The 27,725-nt window shown below is 36.5% G+C and overlaps 2 protein-coding genes across 7 annotated transcripts in view; one reads left to right on the forward strand and one right to left on the reverse strand.

Moving 5' to 3' along the window:
- Positions 1-3,854, forward strand: part of LOC115425588 (calmodulin-regulated spectrin-associated protein 3-like) — a 39,852-nt gene extending 35,998 nt beyond the window's left edge. For all 6 annotated transcript variants that reach the window (XM_030143236.1, XM_030143222.1, XM_030143242.1 and 3 more), the window contains 3 exons: positions 265-374; positions 474-592; positions 1,508-3,854. In XM_030143236.1, coding sequence (XP_029999096.1) covers positions 265-374; positions 474-592; positions 1,508-1,834 — 556 coding nt within the window. In that variant the 3' untranslated portion in view covers positions 1,835-3,854. The remainder of the gene's footprint in view (positions 1-264; positions 375-473; positions 593-1,507) is intronic.
- Positions 3,855-10,107: 6,253 nt separating this feature from the next.
- soul5l (heme-binding protein soul5, like) lies at positions 10,108-26,378 on the reverse strand. The gene is made up of 7 exons (XM_030144664.1): positions 26,267-26,378; positions 19,343-19,402; positions 17,507-17,588; positions 17,306-17,426; positions 17,089-17,228; positions 15,081-15,244; positions 10,108-11,069 (listed from the first exon to the last, which is right to left on the reverse strand). Coding segments are annotated over exons 1-7 (1,068 nt in total). The 5' UTR covers positions 26,269-26,378; the 3' UTR covers positions 10,108-10,570.
- Between the last annotated feature and the right edge of the window lie 1,347 nt (positions 26,379-27,725).

The raw sequence follows: 27,725 nt of genomic DNA on the forward strand, positions 1-27,725 counted from the left end.
TCTTCCAGTTTTTTGCAGTGTCTTTATGTCATCTTTTGTTTCTGTCTGCTCGCTTTGAACCTTAAGTCAGATGTATATGTCTGTCCAACCACTGGAGACACTGCCATGACTTTACTGGAGACGATTTCATTCCTGTTAATTCATCTAAAGTCTGATAACTTGTTAATGTCCACTTTCTTGATTTAGTTTATGCTACTGCGTTAAATGAACACTTTACTCTCAGATGAATATCAACATGTGTTTGATCATTTCTTTCTATGGCAGTCGTCCTGGTTCACCGGCATGTGCCACGCCAAGCAGACTGGCAAATCAGAATGGAGATAAGGACTGGGAATCTGGTTCTAATGGTACCTCCCCGGCACCAGAATACACAGGTACAGTTCTACACATATTCAGCACTGAATAATTTGTTAAAATATTAACAACTGTGCATATAGAGTTTTGCAAACGAGGTCAACTGTGTGAATTTTCAGGCCCAAAACTCTTCAAAGAACCAAGCTTCAAGTCCAACAAATTCATCATCCACAACGCTCTGTCCCGGTGCTGCTTGGCTGGGAAGGTCAACGAGACACAAAAGAGCAAGATAGTTGAGGTACATGTATCACCATAGAACTCTTCATTATAGTTTGCGTAACTGCTTTTTCATTTATTTCATATTCATATTTTAAGTTTTCATTTCATTTTTCATTTCATTCTTTTTCGAGACTTCAGCTGCTCGGCACACAGACTTTAGAAGTCCCTCCCCCCACACATAAGACAGTCAGACTCTATCTCATCATTCAAACCAAACTCAAAACCCATCTGTTCAAACTGGCATATTCACTCTGACTGCACACTGTGCACTACACTTGTTTTTAGGTTGATGTTTTGTTTTAATTATGTTTTATTTGTTATTTTATAATTTTTATTGTTTGTAAGGTGACCTTGGGTGACTTGAAAGGCACCACCAAATAAAATGTATTATTATTATTATTTATTTATTTATTTATTTTATTATTATTAATAATAATAATATATTTATGACAATGATTTAACCCTTTAAACCCAAAACCTAAAAGTGTCCGCCAGGAATTTTGTTTTCTTATTTTGACTATAAAAAGGTTAGAAAATCTGTGAGTGAGTCTGAGCACTTTTTTCCCCAAATCTTTCAAACTCTAGCAATCATTTACAGTTTACTGTATGTTATAATACTGCTAAAATGGCTTCTTCTTCAGCTTCTAGTACAGGCATGATTGAAATTACCATAATGACCTGATAAAGCCTATAAAGTGCAATGTCTCAGGTTTCAGAGACAGTTGGAATTTTTCCAATTGCACAAACAGTGAGTTATAGCCATCCAAACTGCATATGCACATGGTGTGTCAGCAATGACACGTCAGGTTTTAAAGAGTTAAATCTTAAATTAAATACTCTCAGACCATGGTAGGCATCAGGGAAAGTTTGATGGTCATGTATTGTATAAAAATAACAACTAGCATAAAAGTCTTTTTCCTGTATCCATTCTCAGGAGATGGAGAAGAGTCCTGCCAACCACTTCCTCATCCTCTTCCGTGACTCCAGCTGCCAGTTTCGAGGCGTCTACACCATGAACCCTGACTCCCAGGAGCTCACACGATTGGCTGGCGTTGGCCCACGGACAATTAGCTCCACCCAGGTGGAATCCATCTACAAATACAGCTCAGACAGGAAGCAATTTAGTGCCATTCCCTCAAAAACCATGGGCATGAGTGTAGATGCCTTCACCATTCCTGGCCACCTTTGGCAGGGAGGGGGAGGGGGTGGAGGCGGAAGCAGGAGGGCAAGCATTACTAAGAAGGCAGTTACTTCCAAGTGAAAAACACAGGAGACACACTACTGAAGAATAATGCAGGAAAACACTACTGTCACTAGTCAAACATGGAATATGTGCAGTTATCCACATGCACACTCATTACCTCTGCTGCCCCTAGATTTTACAAGAAATGCATCAGATTTAAAGAGTGTTTATACACCCCTTTATGTGCATGGAAAATAATAACAGCACAAGTTTCTTTTCTTAAGAAAGAAAACAGATTCCCTCCTATCTTGAGTGCACAGAGGAACAGTTTGTGAAATGTCACTGCACAAGTGAGTTACTTTCAAAAAGTGTCATTACTTATAATTTCATTGTTTGAAGTATAAACAGAAAATGACGTTTTCTGTCAGAAGGACTCATTCTCGCTTATTGAAAAACTTAGAATTTCATAAGATACAGTGACTGTACGTCTCCTCTCTGGTACAGTGGACTGAAGGCCAGTTTTATATGTAAAGTCAGACGACAGACAGAATGCCTTCTGTCAGGACTTTTGTTTTGTATGACTGTCAGCAGACGGATCAAATCACCTTTGTTTTGCAAAATGAAAACAGCCATAACCATGTGCTGCTGAACTGTGTTAGTGAACTCTGTTTATAGAGAAATCAAAGATCTGTAAATGTGTCAGTGGTTTTCAGAGATGATCACCACAGCATGAATGGTTATTTACTGTATGTGGTATAAGCCTTTTTCCAATAATTTTACAGTAATATAGATGGATGGGTATGTGAGCCTCAGATGCCAAGTAAGCATTTTTTGTAAACTGAACTGATTTGGGAAAACACCAACTGTCACACTGAACTTACATATGAAGGTTCTATGTGCAAGATTTAGGGGGATTTAACTGCAGAAATAGAATTTAATATTCATAACTATGAGGTCATTAGTGTAAAATCACCTGAAAATAGGAACTGGTGTGTTTCTGTTACATTAAATTCAAGCACCAACCTCCAGAGCAGAAAGAAGGAGCTAACATGAAAGTGCCAAAAATACAGGAAACATAAAAAGTAAGTCAAACCCAGAGACCCTATGACGTTGAAATGCCTAACTTTACAGCAAAAATAAACACGTTTACAGTCTAGAAAAATGGTTTTGGTCTCTGTAGCTAATTTACTTCTTCCGGACTGTATGGGGATGAGGATTTATATAATACTCATCTGTTTAAATGATATTAAAGGTATGCATAATGAAGGCCGTGGCCGCTTTGATTGACAGATGTCTGTATATGCTGTGTGGGCTGTGATTGACAGCTAACTCGACATCTCTGTCGGACATTGGGAGCTTCTGTTTATTAAATAAAACATTTTTTTTTCCTGACAGATAACTCTGCTGTCATTGTGGTTGAGAGGTTGGACCATCCACACTCAGAGGATTCTGTCATGAAATTTACAGGTATTAAAGGTTCAACGTGTCATATTTAGTGACATGTTCAAAACGAAAGTTTGCAGACTGCACCGCTACATCCAGCCTTGGTTCTGTCCATTCTGGACTTTTTAGTTAAGTGGACAATAACTGGCGTACGTTCAAGTGCATTAGTTGACTTTAAAATGCCATAACTCTGGATAGCACCTACAGAAGAAGGATGAAGAGGAAGTCTATTTTGAGCTGCTTTAGAAAACTAGTGATCTAACATAGTGGATTCTGTGAAGGAGACCCACTTCCTCTCTATTGACTTTTGCATGGCTTAATTACCATATCTGGTTAGTTTGTATAATTAGCTATATTAGGTAATGTTTGCATTGATTTTGGACTACAGTTTATCATCTTCCAGCCAGCCTGATGAAAGGACCAGCTAGTGCTAATTAGTGTGATTATACATTACAGAAAGTTGACATTACTATTACACTGGTCTACAAATAAAATGTCTCCAGAATAAAAGTTGGGAAACTTTACCAAGTTTCAGTCAATCAGTCCAAATGTTGGTTGGCTATAGTTTCCAAGACACAGTCTTGGGTCAAAATGTGAAATAGTGTGAATTAATGAGAGAATGGGTTTTACTCAAAGGGAATGTTTGCGTCAGAGCTACCAGATTTACTTCAAAACACTGTCTCATTGTTAAAATACCTTCACTTTACAGGTTGTTTATACTGGAACATTTATAAATCTATGGACTAAATGGACTTACACCGATATGTGTAATAACACTTTATCATATAGTTTGAAAACATCAGCTAACATGCACTTGGGTCATTCATTTCCTATTCATCTTATTAAAGTATGTAAGATTTAGCACATTTAATCTCAAAGGAAGAGAATTTATAAAATCTTGTAGTTTCATGTAGTGTTATGAAACACAACTGTTATGTATTAACATTTAGATAAATTTACTGCTGGATAATTGCTGGCATTTAACATGACAGTGTTAGTCAGTGTTGTCTTTGTGTTCCACCAGTTAGCATTAGCCTGGTTGAAAACCCTTTCACCCTGTCTCTTTGCTTGTTACACCCTCATATGTAAAACCAATATGGCCACAGCCTAAATGCCAAACTTGAGTCTTCAAAATGGTGGCCCACAAATGGTTAAGGAGCTTTGTCAACAGCTGCTTCACCATAAAGGATAAAACAGAGGGATGAAAAAGGCTTAACAAGGCACTACTGTTGGCACTTAACACAGAGGAAGGTGTGGCGAAGAACATTCATTTGATTGCAGTTGTAAAATTCACCACTAGATGCCACTAAATATTACACATTGAACCTTTAAAAGCACTCTTACTGTGCACAGAGTTACAGTAAACAGGTATGTTTCAGACCAGCATTCATGAATGAAATAACTCATCAATAAACTAGATTAAACAGTTTGACTCTGGTCTTTTTTCATCTAGTGTTGTTCACTTCCTTTTTTCATGAGATCAGTGGAGATTCAGAAGGGTTGCACTACAAGTTTATAGATTACAAAAGACCAAATTGTAGTTTTCCATTTTTTGTTAGTTTTAGTTTCATTATCTTCTTCTGGTACTAAAATAATGTATAGGTTGACATTACCCTGTATGGTACATTTGCACCATTTTGACTACAAAGTGTTGTGTATTTTTGCACATAACTTGTTTTGAAGATGGCAGAACTAGTCATAGTATACTTTCATATAAAAAATGTATCATATAAAATTTATACACAGTATAGTATAATATAAAAATAGGTCATAGTGCAGTATGATATAAAAATTGGCCATAATATATTATGATATAAAATTGGACATTGTATAGTATGATATAAAGATTGTGAGTAGTATTTCATGATATGAAATTTGGTCATACTATGGAATGATATAAAAATTGGTATTGTATTAAAAGAAATAGTCATAGTTTAAGATGAGATTAAAAAAAAAAAAAATTGTGGATAGTATAGTATGATATAAAAAAAAGTCATAGTCTAGTATGACCAAAAAAATAGTCATAGTATAGTAAGATATAAAAAATAGTCATCGTAAAGTATGATATAAAAAATAGTCATAGTATATTATGATATTAAAAACTAGTCATAGTATGGTATGATATAAAAATAGTCATAGTATGGTATGACATTAAAAAAAATAGTCATAGTATAGTATGATATAAAAAAAGTCATAGTATGGTATGATATAAAAAATAGTCATAGTATAGTATGATATAAAAAAAAGTCATAGTATGGTATGATATAAAAAATAGTCATAGTATAGTATGATATAAAAAAAGTCATAGTATGGTATGATATAAAAAATAGTCATAGTATAGTATGATATCAAAAAAATAGTCATAGTATGGTATGATATTAAAAAAGTCATAGTATGGTATGATATAAAAAATAGTCATAGTGTAGTATGATACAAAAAAAAATAGTCATGGTATGGTATGATATACCTATGGTCATGAGCTTTGGGTCATGACCGAAAGGACAAGATCCCGGATACAAGCGGTCGACATGAGTTTCCTCCGCAGGGTGGCTGGGCGCACCCTTAGGGATAGGGTGAGGAGCTCAGTCACCAGGGAGGAGCTCGGAGTATAGCCGCTGCTCCTCCGCATCGAGAGGGGCCAGCTGAGGTGGCTCGGGCATCTGTTTCGGATGCCTCCTGGACGCCTCCCTGGGGAGGTGTTCCGGGCATGTCCCACCGGGAGGAGACCTCAGGGAAGACCCAGGATACGTTGGAGAGACTATGTCTCTCGGCTGGCCTGGGAACGCCTTTGGGTCCCCCCGGAAGAGCTGGAGGAGGTGTCTAGGGGGAGAGAAGTCTGGGCATCCCTGCTTAGACTGTTACCCCCGCGACCCGGCCCCGGATAAAGTGGAAGAAAATGGATGGATGGATGGATGGATGGATGGATAGTCATAGTATGGTATGATATAAAAAAATAGTCATGTATAGTATGATATAAAAAAGATATCATACTACGTTATGATATAAAAATGGCTCAAAGTATAGTGTGATATAAAAAGGATCACAGTACATTATGATTTGAAAATTGGTCATAGATATAAAATGATGATATAATGATATAAAAATTGATGGTATACAAATTGGTAATAGTATAGTATTGTATAAACTAGTGATAGTATAGTATGATATAAACAATGGCTGTAGTATAGTATGTTGCCAAAAAATGGTCATAGTATTGCATAACAGAAAAATTGATCAGAGTGTATTATGATATAAAAACAATAGTCGTAGTATAATATAAAAAATTGTCCATAACATAGTATGATAAAAATTTTTATCATAGTATATTATGATATAAAAATTTGTCATGGTATAGTATTGTATTAAAATAGGACCAAGGGTCCTGTAGTCCAATGATATATTCAAAGTATAAGTATAAATATAGTATGACATAAAAAATGGTCGTAGGATAGTATGATATAAAAAGTTGCCATAGTATAGTATGTTATGTTACGTATTGGCTGATGATACCACCATATCAATCACATATCAGAATTAAGCAAAATTCAAATTAAATTCAAACAAAAACATACCATAGTAAGGCAGTTAAACCAGTGCTAATGTGGGATAAACTCCAGTGTTACAGTTATATATTCAGTCAATACCAAGTCCCATACAGACTGACGTATCCATAGGTGAGTTATTCTTATTAGTCACAGTTGGACACAAGTGAAAACATCAGTATCAATATTATTTCACACAAACAATAATACAAACAGTCCAAAAAGTGTTTGTTATGGTTTTTATTGCACCTTCCTCAGAACATACAGTGTGTAGCTAACAGAAGCGTAGATAGAGGATGCCATTAATTGGCTGAAGTAACAGTTACTGCTCTGGTTGATGGGACATGATTCGTTGGGATCTTTGGTTCTGTCTTTCTACACTTAGACTCACATCATAACTTGGCAAAACACAGCACAACAAGGCTGATTAAGGCTAAGACTTACAATAGACTGACTTTCTAGGTTAAAGCATTACATGTATCAACATTATGGCAGATTTATACGCACTTTTCCTTCATTTAAGAGCATTTAGAAAGCTTTTGGAAACTGCATTGTTAGATGAAGTTCCCACCTCCTTCTATTCCATTTATTTTTGCACACTGCTACCTTTCATGTCACCGACTTTTACCAGCAGACAAGTCAAATACAATACGTAACAGAACCCGTACAATGAAAAGACCTGCTCAACATAACACACAATCAAACGCCACATTAGACCTAAAAGGTAGGTGTTCGAGAAATTAAGGGTTATTTATTTTTAACATTCTCAAACGTTAAATAGAGCATTTTATTAGTTTAAGACAGTGAAGTCAAGCTCAGATCACAGTTCTAGTCCTGACCTCCACGTCCACTTCAGCTCATTCACTTGTTCTGTAAAAGGTAAATATCACTCTTAACGCCACATTTATGTCACTTCAGTCGATTCCTCTTGACGCTCCTCCTTTTCATTGCACTGTCTAACGTAATCACATAAAATATTTTTCTGTGACAAAAGTGGCCTTGACTGGATTGATGTTTTTGTCATGAAAAACTACAATTAGAGTAGTAGCGATGACGGTTGAATTATTTCTCCAATTTTGTTAACCGACAAAAAACACTGAAGTTGTGCGTTTGGGATTTACAATTTTATGAGTTTGTCTTGGTAGGGTTTTATTCACTGAGAGACCATGTCGACAGCGCCTTGTCAAAACATGGCATAATGGGTTATATATTAGTGTTATATATAGACAGCAACATCTCAGATCCAAATAACAGTATATATCCATAGCTGATGATTTTAGAGGCACTTCTGAGCACAAGAGGGATTGGAAAAGCCTGTCCAAAAAGTAAATTGTTGAACTTTAGGAAACAATAATTACTCCATATTTCAGTTTCAGGCTGTACCAATGATCCCAATGAACATGCACAGTGAATTTATACTGAATCACCAATATGATGCCACACAGATCATGAACATGACACGGAGCTAAACATATACAGTAGAAGCTTCACACCAGGACTGGGAAATAAAACAATAATGGTAGTTATCATCGTATAATAGTTACAGAATTTTTCAGTGTTTTCTTGTTTTTGCTTTGTTTGCACTTTCGATTTAGTAGTGAACATTTTATTTTTCTATTTGTTAAGCAGGTTCTACCTCCAGATATCTGAAATTTTCTCCTGTTTGACAAGCTTTTCTCCCATTCTCATAAAAAAAACAACCATCTGGGTAGTTCAACTTTCACCAATGACCTGAAATCTGCGTCAAAACTGGGAAGAAATAATGATTAGACACGTATTGTGGTAATTATAGATGTGCATCAGATCATTTTTATGTTCCCTACCCCTACTTTACAAGTGTTAATGACTGGAAAGTAGCAACAGAGAAACTATTAATAGATTTGTGGGGTTATCAAACTTGATTTAGAGGAGTGGCTAGAATATATAAGACAGTTACGTTTCCTCTGGTATAATGCGGGTTGTCCTCATACATTTCATTTACTCATACATTCTTTATAATTCCTATGAAGTGCTAAATTGTTGGGTTTTTTTAATATTCAATGGGCATCTCTACCTGTCTTCAGCTTTAGTGGGGTAAACCAACACGGTAACTTTGAATTCTAATACATATATGTTATTTAAATATACGATAAAGCAGGTACGGGAGACATTTTTCACAGCAGACATTTTGGTTCGTAAAAGCAGATAAAGTGCAGGTGTTACTGAAAACGGATCCAGTTTGTTGCCTCATGAGACAATTCTAACAAATCAACATGAATCTAAATGGGATGCGACCATTTTTAATATTACCTTAACACATCTGAAAGGGTCAGCTGTGAAAAACCTGTAGAACCTCCCCTTCTGGCCACACTGAACATGTAACGTATGCTGATTGGACAAGGAAACATACCTACATTTCAACTATAATCAGTGACAATGGCTACAACCGGCAATGAATGTTCGCCACAAAGATCCTACAAACCTGGAAATAAGCCTGTTTTACACTTTAAATAAAGATATGTGTCATTAACTGTGCAGATTTTTAAATAAAACTACCAATAGTATGTAGCTAGTGGATCTGTGTCTTTTGAGATTTTTGAACATTTGAGACAAAAAAAAAAGACTAAAATGGTGAAGTAAATGACAGGGACACGAAGAAGTATATAAAAGAAATCACCTGTTGTCACAGGCCATTTGTAACTTAATGCTCGCTCTTTTTTTGCCAGTACTAGTTTGCAGTTGCTTGCTAACTTTATTGTTTTCACAGCTGTTTGTAATGTGTAGCTGGTAACCAGTGTTGGGAGTAACACATTACAAAAGTCATGCATTACAGTACTGGATTACTTTTTGCTGTAACGCAGTAGTGTAAGGCATTACTAATCAATTTTTAATATTTTACTCGATACATGACCGGTAGCGCTTGCGTTACAACACACTTTTTGGACATAATTAAATTGCGCAAATGAAAAAAAAAAAAAAAGCAAGACCGTCAGACCTTTAGGAATCAAAAACGTAGCAGGAAAGTTCTATTTCCTGTTGGTGTTCATTCAATGGGTGACGATGACAGAAGACAGTTCACGTAGACGTATATGTATGTTCATTACTAACCCTGCTTTAAGAAGCTAGTTAGCATTAGCATGACCCCTGTGACCAGCAATGACAAGGTAAGCTAATGTTTCTATGACTAGTTAGAATTCTTTATCGATTGCGGATTTATCTATTGGCGTCCTCAGCTCCTGTTTGAACATGTAAAATGTTGGGGGTGGAAGGTGGGGGGTTGTAATTTGACTTTTGGGATGGGGTGGGGTGAGGTGGGGTTGGGTTCTACTGCACACGCTCCATTTATGATGAGAGTCTGTATGTAACTAAAAAGTAATACAGGAGTCATGTAACGCATTACAATTCTGAGACAGTAATATTGTAAGGTAAGGAATTACTTTTAACAGTAACAAGTAATCTGTCATGAATTACAGTTTGGAAGTAACTTACACAACACTGCTGGTAACTTATCCACAACACTAAAACTTTCCAGATTATGTTGTTTTGTCAAAAGTTCATGGCATGATAAAAACCCTAAATGTTGTCTCCTCATGGTAAGTGTTCAGTGTAGCCAAAGAGTGATAAGGATAAAGTGGAAAGGCGTGTGTTTGCTGCAGATGCGAAGCGGTGACAGAAGATACAGCTGAATACTAAGTGACACACAGGAAGTAAGAGGTAAAGAGGAAGACAAGAGCATTTTCAACTATCACACACTCTCACTCATCTTTCGGTCACTTCTCCACTGTTTCCTTTCGATGTGGACTTGGTGTTGCTGTACCTAAACAGTGGCTTAAAGCGAATGTGCAGGCTGCTAATGAGCGTCAGCGGGCTCCACCCCGGCCTCGCTGTGGGCTGGTGTATCCACCGAGCTGTGGGCTGTGCTGTTCCACGGGGCGGCGTCGGCCTGGGGCTCCACCGAGGGGCTCACGGAGACGGGGTCTGAAGAGTTGGTGGTCTGGTCCTGCAGGATCTGGGCCGAGGTGGGGGCCAGGCTCAAAGCGGCCTCGGAGGTCAAGTGGGGTGAAGACGCACTGGACGGCGCCTGAGACGGGGGAGCGGCGGAGGCGGAGGTGACGTCGGGCGGGGTTTGCGAGGAGTTGGATGACGGATCAGAGGAGATGTTGGAAGGGGTGAGGGAGGGGGAGTCAGAGAGTGTGTGTGGGGGGAAGTCGGAGGGTGAGTCTGTGGGGGGGGCGGTCTGAGTGGGCTTGGTTGTGTGTGCGGGGGTGGGCTCCTTTGGATCCGTGCAGACCGGCTCCCCCTCGGCCACGTACCACACCTCGTTGTGTCTGTTGAGCAGCTTCAGAGGACTACAACAGCAAGACAGAGTGGACAGGGAAGAGAGATGCGTTCAATGTCACATTTATCCAAAGCTACATGTGTGTGTCCATTAGTGTGTATCTTGTGTGTGTACATGCGTTGTGAATACTAGTGGCATTGTACCCGTGGTGCCATTGTGTGTGAAAAGTGCCTATACTAGGGTGGTCCAACAATCATGGTAAAAAATAAAGTTTCAGATAACCTCAATTAGAACCCTGCATTAGGTTTTGGCATTCAAAAGATGATTTAGGAAAAAAAAAATGGAAGAAAAAGGAGATGTTTTAGAGGTTGCACAAGTTGCTGGAAGTTTCCTAGAAATTGACTAATTTTGCATTTTCAGCAAAGCCGAGCTGACCTGCTAAGAGAAGCAACAGTACTATCAAAACCAAGGTTTTAGTGCTTCATCTAACAATATATGGATTAAGTAAGGCCGCCGACATCTGTGGTACTTGAATGAAGAATTGGTTGGCCTGGTGTTCTTCGACTCCAGTGTGACACAAGAGCAGAAGCAGCTAATGGTTCACAACATGATGGAAAATGAAGGTTCAGAGGTTCCACTAAAGCGTTGTGATGCCCTTACTCAAGCAGATTATGAAGGGAAGCAGATCAGTGACTTTATCACCACCAGCACCATGCGTTTCTTCGAAACTTTGGATCTGCCACAAACATTCTTAAGAATTCCTCCAGAAGACTGGGCTGATTATGCAGACTTTCAGAAGGCTGCTAAAATTGTGCATTCCAGAAAAGTTGTCAGTGATGTTGCTGAAAGAGGGGTGAAGCTTATTCCAGACTTCAACTGTAGCCGAACAAAAAATGAAGATCACAAACAGTACTTGCTCCAAGTTGTCAAAGAGCACAGGAACATTTTTTTTAATTTCAATAAAGCAACAGTGGTTGCTGGACTTTCTAAGTAACATTTTTATGCGAGTTGCAGTTGGATTTTGAGAATAAAATTACAAATTATTCTAATATGCCTTATTCATTTGGTTAGTTATGTTATAGTATATAGAGCAATCTTCACATGTCTTGTGCAACCTCTAAATATGAATTAATTTGCATAAAATTTGGACCGAAGTAATTTGGCCAGATATGGAACCAAATGCAGGGTTCTAATCCAGAGAATTTTAAAAAATAATAATAATTTTGGACCACCCTATGCCTATACATTATTGTACATGGACATAGCAAGAGCAGCAGCAATTTTGTAAAAAAAATTCTTGTGATGTTATTTATTCACATTACTTGGGAGTGGATATTTAAGGAATATTTTCACAATCACGCATTTAGGCAGTTTGCTTATTTCAGTACCATCAATGTACGATAGCATGATAAGTAGAACTTGTCTGCCTCCACTATCCATTTGTAAAGTACCATTTAATCATGCATTGTGCAGGTAATAATTTGAACCAACATGTGAGGCATGAAGGGAAGAGCATGTATTTGTTTGGCCTGTCAAGCATGATTCAATTCATACAGTGGTAGTGAACTGCAGTCTTCACACTGTAGCATCGTCTGCTAGCAGTAGAAATTTCATGAACGGCAGCATAACCACTTCCGAAAATAGAGTATGGCGGCAGGGATGAAGAATTCAAAGTAGAGAGAGGCTAAAATCGCCCAGCGTACCTCACAACATTTGAATACGGACATAAAATTGTGCCTAGTTGACAGTCAGGTAATGTTTCTATTCATTTGGCGAGTTTGGCATCGATCGGGCCTGTGAAGGCTGAGGAAAATCCATACAAAGGCCTTCCTGTGCTGCAACATGGATGGGCCACAGAACGTGTATTATATAGTAGGATAAATGTCTCTGCTGCATTTTTAGCCGTTTGTCGGCTGTGGCTCAGGTGGTAGAGCGGGTCGTCCAATAACCAAAGGGTTGGCAGTTCAAATCCCACTCTGTCCTAGTCGGTCCGTTGTGTCCTTGGGCAAGACACTTCACCCTCCCTGCCTCCAGTGCCACCCACACTGGTGTATCAATGTTTGGTGGTGGTCGGAGAATTGGCAGCCACGCTTCTGTCAGTCTGTCCCAGGGCAGCTGTGGCTACAGATGTAGTTTACCACCACCAGAGTGTGTATGTGAGAGCGAATGTATAATGGGTTGATAATGTAAAGTGCTTTGGGTGTCTAGAAAAGCGCTATATAAATCCAATCCATTATTATTATTTTTATTGTCATTTATTTATGCACTGTTCATCTCTCCTTATGTGTGCAATTCAGTTTGTGCTTCAAAAAGTACTATATAAGTAAATTCATTCATTCATTCATTTTCTGAACCCGCTTTATCCTCACTAGGGTCGCGGGAGTCGCTGGAGTCTATCCCAGCTACTTATGGGCAAAAGTGGTGTACACCCTGGACATGTCACCAGTTCATACATATAGAGACAAACAGCCAATCACTCTCACATTCACACCTATGGGCAATTTTAGATTAACTGATTAACCTATCAGTGCATGTGTTTGGACGGGGGGAGGAAGCCGGAGTACCTGGAGAGAACCTACGCAAACATGGGGAGAACATGCAAACTCCACACAGAAAGGTCCCTATATACGTAAAGTGTTCCTTAAACTGCAAAAAGGAATTTCAAAAAAATTAGAAAGAAAGTAAAAAAAAAGTTTTATTTTATTAATAAGAAGTAGAATTACTGTACTGTGAACCAATTAGTCAGTTTATAGTGGTCAGTTTTAGAGGTTTTTTCATACACTACAAACAAAAAGTTAAGGATATTTTTAATTTTTGGGCAATTTTTTGAGTTAGGATTCTTGCATAGCGCTTTTTACTTTTTTGTGTGTGAATTGAATTGAAACAAATTTTTTAATGACCGGACATAGTTTTATGTACAAATAGCAAAAATGACCAAAAAAAAAAAAAATTACCAAAAAAAAAAGAAATATCCTTAACTTTTTGTTTGTAGTGTACATTTATGACTTAACACTGAGGCTGTTTACATGACCATAAAAATTCACCAACTGTTAGCAATCAGATAATCGTAATAATCAGATCTGACCCATTTACATGCGCTTTAGAAATGCGATAATTGAAAAACCCAGGTTCAGACGTTTCAGTCCATTATCGGTTTTCTTTTGGAGTTCGTACACACTTAGTGACGGTAGAATCAAACTTCCTATTATTGTCTTCAGATAATATTTTTGTTCCGTTTCTATCTATCTATCTATCTATCTATCTATCTATCTATCGATCCTCCCTTTTCAAACAGGTTTTTATTTTACCTGATATGATCCTTATACATTGCCTTACAAGACAATTTTTGAGCCACATTTTTAGAAATTCTATCATGCTTTTGTTGAGATTTCAATGCATCAAGATGTGTGGAGAGGCAACAGAAAACATAATGCCTCTGGACACAATTGTTAGCGATGCCAAGGCATAAAAAAATGATCTTGTCAAGCATGTTCTTCATTAGAAAACAAACATAACTTTAAAAACTTAAGTTCTGTCTTAAAATATAATTACCTCCACCAAGGAATGGTGGAGGTAATGTTTTCTATCTGTCTGTCTGTCTGTCTGTCTGTCTGTCTGTCTGTCTGTTAGCAAGATAATTCAAAAAGTTATGGATGGATTTTGATGAAATTTTCTGGAAATGTTGATACTGGCACAAGGAACAAATATATAAAATTTTGATGGTGATTATGGGGGGGATGATCTGCCTTGGTGGAGGTCTGCGTTCTCTGACTGCTTTTCTAGTTATCATAGTACTGAGCTGAATTTAACTGGTTACAAGCTACAAATTTAAGGGTTTTACGTATTATTCGAGTATTTACATTTTCTGCAGCTTTATATCACTACATCTCAGAGACAAATATCATACTTTTTACTCCAAATGTGTTGATTTTGAATATTTATGATAAACCACAGGATGAAGTGTTGCTAAAGCCCCTAAAACCATAAAACGAAGCATTAAAACGTGGTGTTGAAATCATTTCCATCCATTGCTGAGGTAATGTGTGATTTTCTGTCGCTGTTTGGTGGATTCTCGTATCACCTGTCGTAGCCAACTCCGTAGTGGTAGCTGCAGTTGTATGACGCCCTGACTCTCTCCAGTTCTTTGGTCAGAAGGTGAGCGTGGAGTCTGGACGTCACCGACAGCATCCAGCCTCCATAACTCCTCACGTACACGTCCATCTCTGGCATCTCAGTGAAATACAGCTGGACAGAAAAACAACCCTACTGTTAGAGCCATAATGCAAATAAGTGGAAAATAATTTAAATTTGTAAAGTACAATGTTTTATTGGAATGTTTGAATGAAATAACTGTCACCTAATTTGTAGTGTTAATGTTGTTTAATATTGCTTAAATATGAACATCTGTATTGTATTATTCTGTTAAAACAGTAAGCTGTGTCAGCCAGTAGGGGGTCAGAGTGCAACAGTCTTAACTGCATGACTACATGGCCCTCACTGATCTCCTGTAATGGGTAAAAGATTCTTTATTTTTTGTAATATTATACTTGTAATGTGAATAATTTTAATTAGTAAATGTTCAAACTTTCAAAGAAGTCTCACATCAATGACTTTAGCTCAAGAACTGGACACAAAACAGAATTTTAAGAAACTGTACCTACACCTGCCCTTCAATACAATGTTTGATTTTATGAACAGATTTTGCAAAAACACTCCTCAGAGCCAGGACTTAGTTACATTTGATGAAACAGGACTTCACCACAAAGCAACTACAGATGAGCAATAACTGACAGATATGACACCCACCTGTTGTTGAGTAAAAATTATACTGATTAATTATAGAAAAGAGTAAAAATGAAAAGTGGAGGGGCAAGAGCTGTAGAATGAGAGAATGTTCTAATTCTATGTAGAGACAGGCTGATAATTTAAGATAAAATAATAATAATAATAATAATAATAATAATAATAATAATAATAATAATAATAATAATAATAATAATATAACATAATCACTTTTTAGCTGCACAAATAATGTTTTGTCACTATAGTCTGGGTTTTCCCTTGGAAAACAAATGAAACGAGCCTCAAACTGGGTGACCTACATTTAATCCATAATCACAAATTTGTTCTGTATCATAGTTTATATGGGTGCTTCTATGAAACTGGGTTTATTTTGGTACCTGGCAGCTTTTTAGACCCCATAATAAAAGAGAAATTTAGACATATTTCCCCCAGGATGTACCTAATGATGACCTCAGATAAATGCAAAAAAAAAAAAAAAATTAAGTCTTGTTCTGAGCCATCCCAAAATTAATGCATTTTTAATCAAATACTGGGGCCAAAAATAGGACCAAAATTGGGACAGGAAAAGCTACCTAGGTGTCAGTGCATTTGATCTGGAACACATGGCTTGAAATGGTCTTATATACTGCTATAAATTAAAACAATGTGTTGAATTTGACGATCCTAGTGGTTTTTCTAATCCAGACTTGCAGGTTTTTCATGAATCTCAGTCTCATTCCAGGTTTCATGTGTAACCCATCGTGTCCAATCACGCTACATGCAGAACCTGCCCATTTAAACACATATAAATCGTGAATGATTTTGCACCAGTGGACATTTTTGTGAAACACTCTGCCTTGCATAATTAGTTCGATTCCCAAAATGTACCTGTGAAAGAATAAAGAGATATGTGTGTAACATGCAAATGATAAGCCAAAACCTAAAATTGTTAAAATTGCACTTATTTTTCTTGAGACATTTCAGGTTGTTGATGGTTGTTCATGTTATTCGTATTTTTTAAAGGATAGTTTGTAAATGTAAACATTTTCCTAATGTAATTTTACATTTTTAGTGTGAATGTAAATGGACTCATCGATTCTTCCTGATCCAGCAACTATTTATAAACTGCTGAGTGAAGGTATCAACAGACGCAGCTACATTAAATATGTCTTTCCATTAATGCTCTTTATTGATCCTTCAGCACTAATCAAATTTCACCAGCTGGAGAAAAACATCTGAGCCCCTGAAAGGAAACCCGATGTAACTGTGCACCCACAGCCTCCTGCGTGTCCAGGGGAGGAGCTCACCTTGTCATTGGTGGGTGTGGGCGGTTTGTCCTGATAGGCTGCCGGCAGGGGGAAGTTGAGCGTGTAAACAGCTGGTTCCCACATCCTGGTCTGCTCCGGGATCTTCACCAGGACAGGGGCCGTCATCTCCATCTGGACGCCTGCAGACGACAGTGACACAAAGGTCACTCACTGAGACCTTTGACCTTTAACCCCCCTCCTCCTGTTCTGTACTCACCTCCTTCGTTGGATCCGGTGATGTACTGGAAGAGTCTCCTGAAGGCCATCGCCGCTCCCACTCCCATGAAGTAGGCCTCAGCGTCTGTGGACACCCAGCGGGTCGGACTGTAGTGTCTCACCTGAGAATATAAAGCACAGAGTTTAAAGACACTGTGTGGGGAAAACAAACATGTGACTCTGTTGAATGTGTTTCACTCACCTCATATTCATCCGTTTTACAGACCAGCTCGTACTCCAAACACTCTTTTGACTCTGTGCAAAAGCTGCCGTTGGTACTCGGCCTATGAAGATGGATTATCATGTTAGTGATACAGTCACTCCAGTTTGTGTTTTATTATTACGTTATAACTATTTTGTTTTACCTTGTTGGATTTATTATCATATTTATAGTGATATAACTTTTTAGGACCACATATGTTAGAACGTCCTATGGAATCCCTGTGAGCTTCTTCTTCTCTTATTTATATTTGATGTAATAGAGGGTTATTACAGGGTGGGGAAGCAAAATTTACAATGAACATCTAGTTGTTTTTTCTCAGCAGGCACTACGCCAATTGTTTTGAAACCAAACATATATTGATGTCATAATCATACCTAACACTATTACCCATACCTTTTCAGAAACTTTTGCCCTTATGAGTAATCAGGAAAGCAAACGTCAAAGAGTGTGTGATTTGCTGAATGCACTCGTCACATCAAAGGAGATTTCAAAAATAGTTGGAGTGTCCATAAAGACTGTTTATAATGTAAAGAAGAGAATGACTATGAGCAAAACTATTACGAGAAAGTCTGGAAGATACTATTAAAGAAGAATGGGAGAAGTTGTCACCCGAATATTTGAGGAACACTTGCACAAGTTTCAGGAAGTGTGTGAAGGCAGTTACTGAAAGAAGGAGGACACATAGAATAAAAACATTTTCTATTATGTAAATTTTCTTATGGCAAATAAATTCTCATGACTTTCAATAAACTAATTGGTCATACACTGTCTTTCAATCCCTGCCTCAAAATATTGTAAATTTTGCTTCTCCACCCTGTATAGTAAATGAAGCCTAACATTAAAACTAAAACTAGGAGTTACAAATTGTTGTGTTAACTAAAATAAAAAATAACAGTGGCAGACAACAAAAAAAAAAAACTTTAGTTTGTCATGAGCGAAAACTAAATAGAAAGAGATTAAACCTATTCTATAGTTTATTTTTTTCCCTCAGTGAAATAAACATTTTATTCAAATACACCATAAACCATTAACACTGAGTGGGAATTTTATTATTAATGAAAAATGTTTTTGTACATAATAATTAATATCATGCATTAATCTACTCTTTTGCAGCTCCTAGAAATAAAGCTTTTCGTCATAATGGCTATGAACATCAAACTAACTTTAAAACAAATAAAAGTGCAACTTAAAATAATCATTTTGAACTAAAACTACCACTGCACTTATAAAACTAACAGACTGAAATCAACCAAATCAAACTGAAACGCTAAAAAGTAATAATAAAAGACGAAGAACACAAAGACGATGAAGAAGAAGAAGAGGAAGAAGAAGAAGAAGAATCTAATGTAGGAATGAAAAGCTCTAATCTAAAAAGAAACTAAGGCTGTGTAATGTAATAGAGAACAAAGTACATGATTTATGTATGTTTTGATTTTTAACTTAAATTTCCCCATGGTAGGATAAATAAAGTCTTATCTTATCTTATCTTATCTTATCTTATCTTACCAGTGGAATAAAAGTATGAATCTGCATAAAATGTAAATATTGCTAAAGTGTAGTACTAAAAATAAAAACAGGTACTTGTTACATTCCTCCACTTAAATGCAGTCGAGGTGTTGAAAACAAAAGTACATTTCAGATCAGATATCTGTGCCTGGTATCGCTGTCTGATCGGTTTAGTGCAGGACATCCAGGAGAAATCCCAAAACAGTTGAAGTTGTTAGAAGAACATGTGGTAGAGGTGGAGGTCCTTGTACAGCAGATTTAGTCAGACAGTAGTATTTATCAGTCCATGTTCAGGGCAAATAAACTTACCCGACACTTCCCTCTGCTGAAACCACCAGAGCCAACAACGCCCAGACTGTGATGAAAGCCCTGAACAAGGACATGGACACAGACCAGATCAATAAGAAATACAGGATTCACAGACGTCAGCTCATGTTTTTGTGTGTGTATGACTGTTGGCGTCTGTAAAAATAAGTGTTCTTTGTTGTATTAAATACTTGTTGAAAATGTGTCCACCAACTACATCACGGGTGTCAAACATGCGGCCCGGGGGCCAAATTCGGCCCGCCAAAGGGTCCAGTCCAGCCCATGAGATGAATTTGCAAAGTGGAAAAATTCCACGGTCAAGGCTGTCGAATTTATGTTAGTTCAGGTTCCACATTCAGACCAATATGATCTACAGTAAAATAACAGCATAATAAACTACAAAAAATAATGACTCCATATTTTCTTCTCAGTTTGATGTGATAAAAATATTATATTATGCCTATAAATAATGACAACTTCATATTTTTGTCTTTGTTTTAGTTCAAAACTAACATTAAATTATGAAAATATTTACATTTACAAACTATCCTTTAACAATAAAATGTGAATAACCTGAACAAATATAAACAACCTGAAATGTCTAAAGAAAATTAAGCACAATTTGAACAATTTTCTGCCTGTTACTAAGTGTTTAGTGTCTTTGTAGACATAATATTGAGGCATAATATTGTTAAAATTGCACTTATTTTTCTCAAGAAATGTCAGTTTTTTCAGGTTATTCACATCTTTTTTGTTTGGATAGTTTATTAAGTATTTTCATAATTTAACCCTTTCATGCATGAATTATGAGAACCTTAATCAAGATTTTTTTTTTCCCTGAGTGTTTTTATTCTTCTTTAGGCATGAAAAAAACTATGTGATTGAAAATTTTTTTAATGAACCTATTTTTTATGGAGTTCCAAAAATGTCCACTCAGATGGACACCATGCGTTTAATTTTTGAAGCAAAGAAACATGTATTTACTGACATATTGTGTGAAAACTATGAAAAAAAAAATATTTTTAATGCTGCTAATCTGATGTTTTCTCACATTTTAACATATACTAGTTATACATATATACTATACATAATACTAGTTATTACTCAGATAACATGTAAAAAAAAACAAAAAACAACGTTTTGTTTACAGTCTAATAACAATTAGCAACTGATTTACACTCAAATATGTTAGTGCAGATCAGGTTTATCAATAACAGAAAAATTACAGTAATGGTATGAATGTCAGTGTATGGGGTGATGCATAAGTGTCTACCGTGTTGGTTGATACGGAACTAAAACAATAAAATCCATGAATATACAAGAGAACAGCTTTGAGTAGCTGTCCACTATAGTGACCGCTATGCATGAAAGGGTTAATGGGTTTTTTTTTGCACTAAATCAAAGACAAAATTTTGGAGTTGTCATTATATATAGGTTATTCTGCTGTTATTTGACTGGTTCGGCCCACTTCAGATCAAATTTAGCTAAATGTGGCCCCTGAACTAAAATGAGTTCGACACCCCTGAACTACATGTATTAGTGTTTTGAAAGGTGAAACGTGTCCCATTCTGACTCGGAAACTATATTTTCATCCAAAATAAGGCATTAGATTTTATGTTTTTACTTGCAATGAAAATATCATCATACCCATAAGTACTTGCAGGTGTCTGTTTACAGCCTTGACATTAAAGCTGCAGTGCTTGATAGTTTTTAGCATCACTGAGCAAAAAATCCATAACTTCCTTTCAGCATATTGTATTTCAAGTGCTCTGAGAGGACATGACACCTCAGTACCTATTCCTTCCGTTTTTGCGCTGTAGAAAATCTACTCCGTGACGCAGGTTTTTGTCCAATCATAGGTGTTTTCACACAGGAAAAGAGCTTTAATGCATGACAGACAGGTGTAATAACGGATCACTGATCAGATTCCAAATCTTCTACCCAGGTCTGTGTGTCTTTACATGGAGGTTTGGAAAAGTGGCTTCTGTTTTCTATCTGAGCTGAGAGTAGAGAGCGGCAGAGGGAAGGTGGGTATTTTAAAATTCTGTAATTGTTTGTTGGGATGTTGGCTACTGCAGCTTTGAAGAGGCTATATGTCATAGTTCTACTGGCAAATATTAACCCATAAAGACCCAGAGCTACTTTTATCTCAGTTCCCAAATAATTTTTTCTCTCTATTTAACCTTTCTTACATGATTTGTAACCATTTATTATAATATTATCCTGTGTATTTTGCATTTTTTTCAGTGTAAATCATGTTTTTTCATATATTTACTTCAGTGATCATGTGTGTTCATTAAAGCTCAGAGTAAATTCAAATGGTATTAAATCAAAAGAGAGAAAACTGAAGAAAAAGTGACTTTTCAGTAAAATATATCATTAACTGAACATAAACCAAGTGTGTCCATCCACTGTCACTGATCCAACTCCATGGGTTTTACTGGTGAATCAATGTTGTAGAAGATGACAGTGTTTCCATGGTAACTACAGAGCTTCTAAACGTCCAAATGGGTCATATCATTTTACACTAATTATTTACGTGTATTGATAGGATTAGTGGATCAACAGGTTTTAACCCTTTCATGCATGAATTATGAGAACCTTAATCAAGATTTTTGAGTGTTTTTATTCCTTTTTAGGCGTGAAAAAAATGATGTGATTTTTTTTTTTTTTTTTTTTTAATGAACCTATTTTTCATGGAGTTACAAAGCTGTCCACTCAGCTGAACACCATGTGTTTGTTCAGAAACATGCATTTACTGACAAACTGTGTGAAAACTATGAAATAAAAACATTTTACCCTCCTGAGACCCAGCAATGCATTTTTGTCCCCTGTAATGGAAAAAAGCAAAAAAATTTCATTTTCTTGGGTCTCAGGAGGTTAATGCTGCTAATCTGATGTTTTCTCACATTTTAACATACTATAATACTGGTTATTACTCACTCAGATAATATGCAAAAAAAACACCTTTTTTGTAAAAAAAAACAAACAAACAAACAAACAAACAAAAAACTCTTGTTAATTACAGTCTAATAACAATTAGCAAATGATTTAGATAAAAGAACAGGAACGTTACAGTAATGGTATGAATATCAGTGTATGGGATGATGCATTAGTGTCCACTGTGTTGGTTGATATGGAACTAAAACAACAAAACCCATGAATATACAAGAGAAAATCTATAGAATAACTGTCCACTGTAGTGACCACTATGTATGAAAAGGTTAAACAGTTTAGATCAGCAGATGGTTTTGGTCCACGGTGGATATTTGGGTCTTTACGGGTTCAAAAATGTGTTAAAATGATCATTACAGTGTTTAGAATAAAGCTCTGAAGTTACACAAACAATGACAAATATAGAGATATGAACTCTGTTGATAAGGATGGTCCAGGAGATTTAAGTGTCCACTAGAGGGAGTAGTGAGTCACTCTGCCAGTCCCCCATGGTGAGGAAAACTAACAACACAGGGCCTTTGACCAAAGCATCAGAAAGTGACCAGATGTGATGAGAACCAATAAGAAACAACTTTTAGAGTCAAAGAAAAGAAACGATTTAAAAAAAAAATAGAAACTGTTGTTTTCTCCACTGGACACAGCTGTAAGAAAGTAAAAAGAAGGGAGTTTGATACTGAAATAACAGTGTTCCTTCTACATGAGTTTGATTCTGAGGCTTATGAGGGAATCACGTTATTATTGGATGTTATTATCTTTGCTAGGTTGCTGTTTATTGATCCACAGTTCTGACTAAACTGTGACAATTCGGACCTTGTTTGTTGGATTCCAAACCGATCTTTAGTTCAGCAACTGACAACAGACTGTACAGAAAACAGAGGCGATTAGTAGTTTTACTGTGGCTAAAAACAGAGCTAAGCTAACAGAGCTATCATGTAAACTATCAGCTGATGCAGCAGGTGAAGATTATAAGACACAGTGTTTGTTTGAACGAGTCAAAATAAGCATCTATGAGTTTTAGTTTGAAGATGGAAACTTGATGATACCATAATACAGATGTGCGGAAACAATGAACTTTATACTTTATTCGGTGTTGATTTGTTGGTGGTTTTGGTTTTAAGTGTGTTCTGGTACCAGTCTGCCCCCTGCTGTTGACAGGTTGGAATATAGAACCCATTTAAGGATGGAGGGGGTTAACACGGACATAATCACATGACTCTTCTCATCCCAAACTGGTAGAATCAGTGCTCAAACTCTCCACGTGTTACAACCATACCCAGTCTCCCCTATATGATTTTGCATTTTATTTTATTAACCCATAAAGACCCAGAGCTACTTTTGCATCAGTTCCCAAATAAATTTTCCTCTATATTTAATCTTTCTTAAGTGATTTATTCCCATTTATTGCTATTTTATCCTCTATATTTTGTGTTTTTTTCAGTGAAAATAATGTATTTTTCTATATTTAATTCACTGATCACATAGATGTTGATAAAAAGGTCACAGTAAAGTTGAGGGATATTATATCAAAAACAGAGAAAACTGAAGAAAAAAATACTCTTTCAGTACAATCTATCATTAACTGAACATAAGTCCAGTGTGTCCATCCACCGTCATTGATCCAACTCCATGGGTTTTACCGGTGAATCAATGTTGTAGAGGATGACAGTGTTTTCATATTCACTACAGAGCCTCTGAACGTCCAAATGGGTCATATCTGATGACCATGAAAAGATGAATAACTGTATTTTACATCAATTATGTGAATATATTAATAGGTTTAGTGATTTAGAAGTTATCAAACATTTTAGATCAGTAGGTGGTTTTGCATTTCCATCTACATTTCCATTTACACATTTGGCAGATGCTTTTTTCCAAAGCGACTTACAGGGGAAAAAACAAAATAAAAGAAATATACAAGAATAGATTAAAGACATAAAACAGCTGTACAATTAAAAGAGTGTCATACTGAAGAATAAAAAAGCAAAATAATAGAATAAAATACAAGAATAGATTAAAACGACAAAAAAACAGCCGTACAATTAACCCTTTCATCCATAGTGGTCACTACAGTGGACAGTTATTCTACAGCTGATCTCTTGTATATTCATGGATTTTGTTTTAGTTTCATATCTGCCAACACATGCATCATCCCATACACTACAACTGATAACATTACTGTAACTTTACTGTTCTTGATAAAACTGATCTAACATGTTTGAGTGTAAATCAATTGCTTGTTACCGTTATTAGACTGTAATTAACAAAAAAAATTTATATATATATATATATATATATATATATATATATATATATATATATGTATATATATATATATATATATGTGTGTGTATATAATTTTTTTTTGCATATTATCTATGGAAGTAAATCTATCTCATCAGATTTTGAATTATAAAAGCCTTTGAATTTCTAGCACTGATTTTTTTTTGCACTGAAATTAAGTATCTGAATTTTTTCAGCGTCACATGACCAACCTAACGTAACTTGATTGGCTGGCTGGTGGTTCGACTTCAGATAGACTCATTGCTTATCCTTGGTGTCCTGGATGTGGGATCTCAATTTTTTGCATTGTAATTTTTTGCTTTTGAATTTTTTGCATCTGAATTTTTTATTCTACATTCATGAATAGAGTAAAATTGAGAGACAAAAAATTCCGACACTTACTTTCAGTGCAAAAAAGAAATTCAGATATTTAATTTCAGTGTAAAAAAGAAATTCAGATATCCAATTTCAGTTGAAAAAAGAAAACAAATTTGGATACTTAATTTCATTGCAAAAAAAAAAAAATCAGATACTTAATTTCAGTTGAAAAAAACAAATTCAGATACTTAATTTCAGTGCAAAAAAAATTCAGTGCTAGAAATTCAATGGCTTTTATAATTCAAATCTGATGAGACAGATTTACTTCCATAATTATCTCCATGAAGTGAGTAATGACTTGTATTAGAGTTTGTTAAAATGTGAGAAAACATCAGATTAACAGCAATAAAATGTTTTTCTTTCATCATTTTCACACAGTATATCAGTAAATACTTGTTTCTTTGCTTCTTTGGTGTCCAGCCTTAGTGGATATTTTTGCAACTCCATGAAAAACAGCTTCATGAAAAAATTTCAATTGCATTGTTTTATTAATGCCTAAAGAGGAATAAAAACACTGAGGAAAAGAATCTTGATTAAGGTTCTCATAATTCATGCATGAAAGGGTTAAAAACAGTGAAATAAAAATACCAAGTAAAACAACAGAATAAACATAATAATACATTTAAAATGGATGCCAGTGGCTGTTTGGGTCTATATGGGTTAAATTTAATGGGCTAGTATTTGTTATTTCAGTAAAACCCCGGCACTGAGGAGGTTTTCAGCAGAGTTTGCACAGTCTATAAGATGCTGTGGATAAGATTTGTTTAAAATCCTGTATTTGCTTTGCCAGTGCGTGTGCATGTGCGTCAGTTTTGGTGCATTCAAGTGTTTGCACTGCAGAGATGAAATGGGACACGTTTTCCTGCTCCGACAGCGACGCAAAGAGGACACAGAGAGAGGGAGAGATGTGCTGCATCATCAGCCTGTGCTTATTGGAAAGGCAAAGGCGTTTTGAGGTCATCACAAAGAGGCGTTCAATGACTCCGAACGTCCTCCCGAACAGACGCTTAGACAGCAAAGCATCAGCAAACGCCTCATGGAAGAACACAACTGCTAAAATACAGATTTGAGCCATTTTAGGTTTTATTCTAGGATGGGATGACTGAACTAACACTGCATCCACATTCACACTAAAGCTCCTTTTCATTCTTCTGGATCCGTCTGTTGTATGGAGGCTTGTGCGCATTGATCCATTTTCATCCAAACATGGTGAACTAATGTGGATGAACTTGACAAAGCATCCAAAAGTCTAGTAAATATAAAGGAATGTCCTAAAAGCTGCATGTATTGTGTAAAAGAGGAGCTGCTACTCACATTGTCCACAGTGTCCTTTCCACCTGCCGTGGGGGTGCAGGGAGGATGCGGATGGAGATGATGCCGCTGGATCTACTGCGGACTGCAGTGAAGACCTGCAGCTCAGGACGCACCGGACGGGGTGGGGGGTGGGGGGGTGTAACGGGGGGGAGGGAGGGGCTCCTCTCCTGATAGGATGAATGTGCAGAGTTCAGCTCCAGCTCTGCATTTTACACACGGATTCCTTTAAATATATGAGTATCAACAGCTTTGGAGGTGATTATTTAACCACATGTTATTTATCTGCAGAAATTCAGTATGAAACCCTTTGATTTATAAAAGGCAGGAACACATGTTTTAATAACATCATGAATTATAAAATGAATGGGAAACAAAAGGGGAAAAAACATTGGAAAATAGAATTAAATTCTTCTGTTTATTTATTTTTTTAAATCATCAATGTAACAAAAAAAAAAGTAAATAAATAAAAATGAAATATCTGCCAATTCTGAAGCACTGTGATACAGAAATAAAAGTAATTTCTTCTCACATTATCATAGACTTTATTTCCCTTGCCTTTGCACTAAACTGAAACACTACATGACCTGAATTAAACTGATCAAATATTTACTGCAGTGATTAATATGTTAAAGTTTAAAATCTCAAATGTGTGTGTTTTATGTTATTTAAGTCATTATTGAAAAACTGTTACCCAGGTTTGGATCTATATGAAATAAAACTTGTCCAATCCTGAATGAAATCTGCCATCTTCAAATGGATTCAGTTCATTTGTAATTTGACTTAGTGTTAATTTATTAAACATAAGAGATTAAACTCTCATTTTTACCTAAAAAGTGAGTGCTGTTGTTTTGACATTCAGGCTGGTGTCTCCTCCGTCGTCCTCCAGATGCTTCTGTGCCTTATTATGTGTCGTCATTCAGATCCTGAGCAGCGTGAGGAGGAAACCAGACACTGAGCATCACCTCATTAACACCATCCTGACAGTCGGACACAGCGGTGGCAGCAGCATGTGGGGATGTTTGCCTCATACAGGGGGAGATGGATGCAGAAAAGTATAGAGCAGCACAGGGTACAAAAAAGCAAAACAAAAAACAAACCAAAACCCTTCTGCACAGTGCTCAGGATCCGAGGCTGGGCCAAGAGCCAAGGGTTGGATTTCACAGAGAAAGACCTTAAAGACCTGCTTTTGCTTTGTCATTGTGCAGACTGGTGTGTAGGACACACAGAAACAACTAATGTGGAAACCCAAAAGGATCTGAGAACTGCCAGAATGAGGTGCATATCATTATTATATTATTAAAAAATACTATGATTTATAACCACCAACTTCAAGAAAAACTACTGAAACCCATTTAAGTCACTGAAATTCCAATATCTCAAAGTACTGATTATTAATACACATTATTTTGATATACCTAACACATGATTTTCAGGTACAAAGTTATTATGGGGTACTAAC

This window comes from Sphaeramia orbicularis, chromosome 1, assembly GCF_902148855.1.
Source record: "Sphaeramia orbicularis chromosome 1, fSphaOr1.1, whole genome shotgun sequence".
In the NCBI taxonomy this organism is placed as follows: domain Eukaryota; kingdom Metazoa; phylum Chordata; class Actinopteri; order Kurtiformes; family Apogonidae; genus Sphaeramia; species Sphaeramia orbicularis.